Raw genomic sequence first — 7,926 nt, forward strand, 5'->3', positions numbered from 1 at the left:
ATTTCCTTAAATTTAGGCCGCAAATACGTTGACATGAACAGATAAGTTAGTTTGGGTGGAGCCGTTGGGTTTACCCATTTTCTATAGACACAAATGGACACTTTGTCTGTCTAGATCGTGCAGCCTCGAGATGCCCTTACAGAATAAAATATTTCTAATTACTTGCAACTCGGCTGGAAAATTTACAATGTTGCATAGATAATGGTCAGATGAACAGTAGCCAGAGACATGATCATGGGTTGCAACGATTGAAACTTTCTATACAAGAGACAATGCTTAGACAGGAGCTCTCAGCCTAGTTTCAACCCTAGCCGGCCATTTCTAAGTTCTAACTAATGACATCTTTGGTCAGATGCTCGATCTTGTTGCCTTCCGAGCTCTTCTTGAGCTCCTCGTACATCTCCTCGATCATCGGCTTCCAGAGGCGCACGCGCGCGTTTATGAACCAGTTGGAGACCTAGCAAAAATTTCAGCAGCTCAGAAACATTCATAAATTTTGATCGAAAAAGAAAGATTCACAACTCACGATGTGGGATTCTTGTTCCAAGTTAATAAAAGAAATTCATGGTGAAAAGCCCTGAGAGATTGTACCTGGCTCCTGCTCAGGCCGCTCCTCGCTGCCAGCATGTCCTTCTCGTTGTCTTTCGGGTACCTGAAAACGAGGCATTAGATTGTGCTTTCTCGTAAAGTTTTCAGTTGTAAACAGAGATGTCACGAACTCATGTTCAGCAAAGAAAAATGTTGGCATCTGAAACTTACGGGCGGAGGAAGTTCTCGAACATCCAGGCTTTGAGGACGGCGACGGACTTCTCCGGCAGGCCGCGCTGGGGCCGCCACGACTGCTGGTCGCCGCGCCGGAGCTGGTGCAGCGCCCAGTGCTTCTGGATGAAGGCTGACTCCCAGCTCCGCTCCTTCTCGGCCAGCGACGACGACGACGACGGCTCCCCGTGGCCGGACACCATGATCAGGCCCGTGATCCGCTTCCTGAGCCTCCGGTACATTGCGGAGACCGCGCGCTGCGCGAACGGCGGCGCGGCGATGACGCCGCCGCCTGGATGCGCCACCATGCTGCTGAACTTGGTCGCCGTGGTCTGGATGTCATCGAAGCACCGGTTGCACCTTTGATCCATCTGCACCCATCATGCTCTGCCATCAGATTTTACTGAAGAAGTTACAGTGCGAACTGCATGCCAGAAGAAATTCAGGAGCTCACCAGCTGTAATATTTCCAGGAGATCGTTCCTCAACCTCTGGGCCTCCGTCCACCTACCGCCGTCAGCGGTGTCCTGCCGGTGCTCGTCGGAGGTGAGCATGAGCTGGTTGGAGCTTACCGAGGATGGCGTCCTCGCCGAGCAGCTCGACGAAAGCAACAGGCTCGCCTCGCTGCCAATGCCACTGACTGAATCGTCAGCCATATTCTCGGGCACATCTTTCAGAAGGCAGCTGGCGAACCCATTCAGCAACTCTTGGACAATGTGCGCGTATCCTGACCGCGGCAGCACTTGCGAGAAGTGCGCAGGCCTCGAGTGTAGCTGTGGGTACACGTGCCGCAGCTCGTCGCCGCCGGCACCGACATCGCCGTAAGGAGGAAGCTGGAACAGGCCGGTGCCAGGGTAAGCCCTCGCGGTCTGGGGCTGCTGATAGCCAAAGCCTTCGCTGTTCACGTGGGTCAGGCCGGAGCAGCTCACCTCCGAGGACAGGTCCGGCAGGTTCGCCATGGTCACCGAGGAAGACTGGGCACGTAGCCCGAGAGAGAGGCCGCTCGCCGGCTGGTCCTGAAAGCCGGTGCCGGCGGAGAACGCCGTCAGGTAATACGGGTCGTGGATCGACGCAGCGCTTGGCCCGGCGTAGGGCCAGCTGCAGAGTGGCTCTCCGGTAATCAGCTTGGCCATCTTTGACGGCTGAGCAATGGTGACATCTGACGGGCCGTACTGGAACAAGTCCGGCAAGCCCGCAACGCCTGGAGGGAGCATGGAGTGCACGGTGCTGCAGCTCTCGCCAGGGACGACGGCGTAGGCGTCGTCGTTCATCTCCTCCGTCGACATGCTCGCGTGGTGGCTGTCCTGCGAGGGAGCTGCGGCAGCCCAGACCAGCTGGTTCGCCGGCGAAGTGATCATCGCGTTGTTCGCCGTGTAATGCGCCGCTACGTCTGCTGCTCCGCCGCCTCCGGCTGGATCACCGGAGCCGAAGCTCAGATCGTGCGCCATGCTCGGGTAGAAGAACGGTGCTTCGGAACTGATCATGCCGCTGCCGAAGAAACAAGCGTTCATGGCCTCCAATCCCAGCTGCTGATAAGATGGATTACTGGACATCTTCGGTGGTAGCTTGGAAGTCGCCAAAGGCCAAATCTTGCGCTAATTTAAAAAGACCTGAAACAAAGCAGTAGCGGAATATAGTATGAGCCGAATAATTGGTGACTGACATTAACGCTGCTCAGGGCACAGTTAGCAGATTGTTCCTCCTACAAAGTAGAAAAAATCAAGGTAATCCACTGTGCATATCGTAGCACAAATGCACACTAGATTGCACAAAAGCCAATCCCATTTCATACATAATAGGAAGAAAAAGTTCACCTATTTTGTGAAGTTAAAAAAAAAAAATCACCTATCTGCTAGCCAATGCACAGAAATACAGTCATCTAAACAATAGTTGATCTAAAAAAGAGTCACCTAAAGCATGCAGTAAAGTAGGGTGTTCGTTCTGAAATTTTGAAACGGCGCAGAACTGAAAAAGCGACAGAATAATTGGGTAAAGGCTAGGGGCATTTCAGTTACAGTAGCCACTCTCATAAGAAATTGTGCTTATCCTCCTGCTCATTCCACATTCCCTTGAGCTCTTTTTCTCATGTCCTAGGCTCCTAGCAAATACTAGCACATGAGAATCAACAGTACCAAGCACTAGAGATCTTCCACTCCAACAAAGAAACAGCAATCGAAAGACTAAGAAAACAAGAAGCGAAGCTATCTTGGCAAAACAAAGTGGACACAGCTCACGAAGCTTTCCAAAGATAGAGGAGCTAGGAATCAGTAGCCAAACCTTACAAAATCATGGAGAAAGCGGCGACGACGGCGACGGCCTAGCTATGAGCAGCCAAACCAACCACTCTTAGCTAGTCCCCTGGAGAGAGATTGGAAGCTGAAAGTCAGGAGCTAGCGAGGGCGACGGCCTATGAGCTGCCAGCAACAAGCTTTTCAATGGAAGAGGCAATCGGCGAGGAGAAGACGAAGAAGAAGAAGCAGCTAGAATTAGGAGGTGCAGCCTAAAATGGCAAGGAGACCATTTCCTAATAGAACGCCTACAATGCGAAGGAATGGGGCTGTGGATTGAGACGACGACCTTGAGGCGATCTCTCCCTTTTACTAGTAGTACTCTCGAAGCAGGGAGCAGTTGGAGGAGGTCAGGGAGGGGTTTTATCATGCTCAGGAACAAGCACGAGGGAGGAAGACGATCGACGCCCACTTGGACCGGATGATGGAAAGCAAGCAGGCCCCTCGGGTGATCTTGGCACTGATCAGGAGAGATCTCAGGGCCTCCCTCTCTCTCTCTCTCTCTATCCTCGCAAGCCACCAAGAACCAGGCCGGGTCCTACCCCCAGGAGGGGGCAGTGGCGTTTAATGCATACCAAAAACTGAAAGTGGCCATCGCCCATACGTAGCAAAGCGAAAAAGGACGGACAGGGCATGGGGGCCAGCCACAGGGTCCTTTCTCTGGATCATGGAGGGAAGGGTGTAGACAGGGTCCTTTCTCTGGATCATGGAGGGAAGGGTGTAGAAGAATAGTACTCCGTATTTGGAACATGTGGAGAGCTTTTAGCCTGTTTATTTATGGGGTTTATCACCTCATGATTGTTGTTCCAATTCCCCTGCAGGACAAGCCATGAACCATTTGATTGAGGGGCGTGACCCATTTCGAACACGAAATGTCTTTGTTTTAGTTTGTTGGGTCATGCCGCGACAGATATATCATATATCGCTGTGCCCGTCCCTTGGTATGCTTGGACCGAGGTAGACCCAACGGCGTGATACAAATTTTATTTCCTACTGTATTTTAGAGATAAAACATAACATACATTTGACAAAGAAAAAAGTAGAAGAGTAGATGAATAAATATGAACTACAACATGAAGACTTTGTAGCCTACCACATGTAGTCTTCGTAGCTTGGGTGGGGTGCCTGTGCCGCTAGAGGATACCGACATCCCCTATTCATCCTCGTCGAAGTCGATATTGTGGAAGTCGTAGTCCGTAGCCCGACACAGGAATGCTTCATGGCGGGTGGCCATGATGACGTTTGTGATGGTACGGCCAGGCACCATAACTGCGTCCGCTTGGCCATGTTATTCTCAGGTGTTCGGTGCTCGCCGGTGAAGCGGTTTAGCAACCCCTCTAGCTCCTCGCAAAACAGTATCAGTCAGCAATCACTACTCGCTTGTTTAGTGTGTCCAACCATAATGCGTGATTCCGCAAGCGGCAAAAGATCTCTTCCCCATCGGCTTTGATCGTGGACGCAAAGGTACCTTGTCCAAACTGATGTCCCAGCCCCTCGGCACCACCGCTACAGGCCATTGACAACCCATATTCATCCTCATCGAAGTCCATGTTGAGGATGTCAGAATCCACAGCTGGACGCAAGAAAGCTTTGTGGCGGGCAGCCATAATGACGTTTGCCACGGTGCGGCCAGGCACTATCCAGAACTTCCTCCACTTAGCCATGTTATTCTCAGGTGTTGGGTGCTCGCCGGTGAAGCAGGTTAACAACGCATCTCGCTCCTCGCAAAACAGTATTGGCCAGTGGTCACTCGTTCGTATACTGTATCCAACTATAATGCGTGATTCCTCCTGTGGCAAAAGATATCTTCCCAACGGCTTTGATGGTGGGCTCTAGCAGCACAGGTACCCCATCCAAACTGATGGCCTAGCCCCTTGGCATTGCCGCTTTTGGTGGCTCGAGGATGTCGTATTTGGTGAGGTCGGTGGCCTCGTGTCAGTCCAGCCATCGCATCTCCATGGCGACAGTTGTTGACAAACGCGGTAGTGGGAAATGAATAGGCTTTCACTGCCATGGTTTGGGGAAGCAAGGTAGGCTTGAAGTGGCACTGCCGATGGCTCTAGGGCTGAATGTTGCGGCCGTTTTTCCTTAAAAGGGACAGGCAGACGACCACCTTCAATGTCGGTATTGATGGCGGCGTAGACCTCACCATACCATTACTGGCAATGCAGAAGGCGAACTGTCGTTGGGGCTTGCAATGCCGGCCCAGGACGAACGTGGGAGGACACACGGGGTGTGATGTGTCAGTCCGCAGTATAGCTCGGCATGGCTAGCCTGGCCCTGCCCAAAAATCCCGGGCCGGGCCGGGTTAGGCTTGCATGTCGGTCGGGTTCGGGCCTGATTTTGGAGCCTGGATGTTGGGCCGAGCTGAGCTTGCAGAAAACACAATTTAAGCCTAGTTTGGGTCAGGCTTGTCGGATCGGACCGGGCTTTTGGCAGTTCGGGCCAGGCTCAGACGTAATTTATAAGCCCAAAGATCGGGCCGGGCTTGGGCCTGGAAATTTCAAGTCGGGCTTTTTCAGACCTGGCCCGAGGAATGCCCAGGTGCAGTGCGCATTAAGTTGGTTCATTTCCGTAGTACCGTTGGGTCCCGTTGAAGATATCCTAAATCGTTGCGCGTCTGTTTGCGAAGTATATAAAATGCATCACCTCATGAATGTGTGTTAACTAGCCAACAGCATACCTATCATACTGGTATATGTGTATTATTCGTTGGTTCTCTCACATACACTGTGGATACACCATGCATGTGGCTTCAGGCAGTTGCAGCAAAGGAACAATTCTTCTTTTCAAACACGAGCAGGTGCCACTTGCTCTCGTGTGCTACTACAGTGTCACTGCTGCCCCCCTTGTGGTTAAGCTGCAACAGGTCGCCAGTGAGTGCTCACCTTTCAGCCTTGTTTGAGCAAATGCAGGCAAGCAAAGCATGCAGGCGGTGGCAGGGCAGTGAGGCCAAGGCGATGTGTCCAAATGCTCTTTGGCAGCAGGGTGATGGTGGGGGAGGACGCAACAGAAGGCTCAGATGCACACACACACATGCAAAGATCAATCAGCGTGCATGATTTTCATCCAGCACAGAGGAACACCGCAAGAAACCAAGGAGAGAGAGAGAGAGAGAGAGAGAGAGAGAGAGAGAGAGAGAGAGAGAGAGAGAATTTAGTGTGGCTTTTGAAGAACACAAACTCTGATCTTTTTTCCTGTCAGCAATGTACGCACACTTATCTGCTTGGATTTTCGACATCCATTTGCATCTACCCTGCTGCTCTAGCTGTGCAAGCAGATGCAAATGATCAATCTAGGAAGCCAAGACATGAGGCTGGAATCTCTGTTCAAGGCTGGCTGCTGCTGTTGACAGGCTTGCTCATTGGCTAGACGCTGGAATTACCATCAGACAGCAGAGTACAGCACTACCGCTGCTACTCAGGGAGCCCACAGTCCATTTCGTAGGCACCTGAAAGAAATAGTCCATGGTTTTTGATTTATTGAGCAGATTCCCCCCTGTTTTGGTGGTGGTATACTGGTATTGCATCACTACAGCAGACTGGTTTACACTGCTTCTTGACGAACCTGATCAACTAGGGAAGCGAGCTCCAGGAATTTTCAACAACAAAATGGCTTTAGCTTATGAGACTAATTATAGTGAAGAGTAACATAGAGTAGTTTCACGCAGATGACACTAGTCTATGTTACTACCTTCGTAGTAGTGCATAGTAACTTAGATGTAGTATCATGCATGAGTGTATTAATTAGTTTGTAATTCATTGTACCTTGCAAACTGTGATGTTATGATAACATAGCTAGTTAACACAACCATCGCTTTCTTCATTTAATGCTATGTCATGTCATCAAACTGCCTAATTGGCAATGCATATAGTTTTACGTTACTACGTTAGTTACTCTCATTATGACTAGTCTAAGAAACACTAAGAAGAAATTTTACAAGACCGTGGTTGATTAAGGATAATCATGGGCAACAACGAGACGAAGGACCTAGGTAAAATAGCCTAGGAGTGCCACCCAAACAGCCATCAACGGTTGGTTAGTCAGATTTGCACTGTTCTCCAAGTAGTCACGAGCTGAGCCTGCATGGTTTGTTTGTGTGCCATGACGAGTCGTGGCAGGCATTGTGTACGCGCAGTTACAGACTGCTCGAGGTGGATACGATGTCCTGGAAGGCGTCGGAGGGGTTTCCCATCGAAGCTCGGGAGCGAGGGAAGAGAGTGAGAGGGAGATAGATTGTGCGACAAGGGTTGAGAGTGATGAACGACGACCAAAAGTGGAGTTTCTTAGGATGAACATGTGGGCGTTCAGGAGGCATGTTAATTGGTGTCGGAGATTCTTCCATGGAAGTGTTGCATATTGTCGGAGGAGACTATCACATAAAACTCCATATCCGACAACTTCACGTGGAGTTTGGTCACTGTTTATGGTGTCGTCCAAGCTGAATTTAAGCATGCTTTTTTACGTGAGTTGGTTAATCTTGCAAAGGATAATCCACATCCAATCATTATTGGAGGCGATTTCAATTTGCTTCGATTTCCTCAAGAGAAAAATAGAGGTCGGTTTGACCATCATTGGTCTTTCATGTTCAATGATGTCATTGATAGTTTGGAATTGAGGGAGGTGGCAATGGTGGGCAGAAAATTCACTTGGGCAAACTCCCTCACACCTCCTACTTATGAGAAGTTAGATAGAGTTCTTATGGACTCAGATTGAGAATTGAAATACCCGATGGTTTTCGTACATGCTCTACCTCGTATTGAATCTTGGATCATGCCCCCATACTCATTACCACTAGCTCACCGAGACCTCCTAGCTAACATCCATTTATATTTGAACTTGGATGGTTGCATAGGGAAGGTTGTCCGACCTGGTAAGAA

The 7,926-nt window shown here is 50.3% G+C and overlaps 1 protein-coding gene across 1 annotated transcript; it reads right to left on the bottom strand.

Moving 5' to 3' along the window:
* Positions 1–233: 233 nt before the first annotated feature.
* Positions 234–2,326, bottom strand: LOC124683687. The gene is made up of 4 exons (XM_047218154.1): positions 1,214–2,326; positions 760–1,130; positions 592–652; positions 234–457 (listed from the first exon to the last, which is right to left on the bottom strand). Exons 1-4 carry the CDS (start codon positions 2,309–2,311, stop codon positions 329–331), a joined length of 1,659 nt encoding a protein of 552 aa, XP_047074110.1. The 5' UTR covers positions 2,312–2,326; the 3' UTR covers positions 234–328.
* Between the last annotated feature and the right edge of the window lie 5,600 nt (positions 2,327–7,926).

This window comes from Lolium rigidum, chromosome 1, assembly GCF_022539505.1.
Source record: "Lolium rigidum isolate FL_2022 chromosome 1, APGP_CSIRO_Lrig_0.1, whole genome shotgun sequence".
NCBI classification, from domain to species: domain Eukaryota; kingdom Viridiplantae; phylum Streptophyta; class Magnoliopsida; order Poales; family Poaceae; genus Lolium; species Lolium rigidum.

Excerpts from the sequence above, each read along its gene's own strand:
- LOC124683687 (XM_047218154.1), bottom strand. The coding sequence starts at position 2,311 with ATGTCCAGTAATCCATCTTATCAGCAGCTGGGATTGGAGGCCATGAAC. Across the intron at positions 1,131-1,213 it reads TCCTGGAAATATTACAGCTG|ATGGATCAAAGGTGCAACCG; the intron begins GTGAGCTCCTGA and ends TGATGGGTGCAG. Across the intron at positions 458-591 it reads GCGGCCTGAGCAGGAGCCAG|GTCTCCAACTGGTTCATAAA; the intron begins GTACAATCTCTC and ends AATTTTTGCTAG.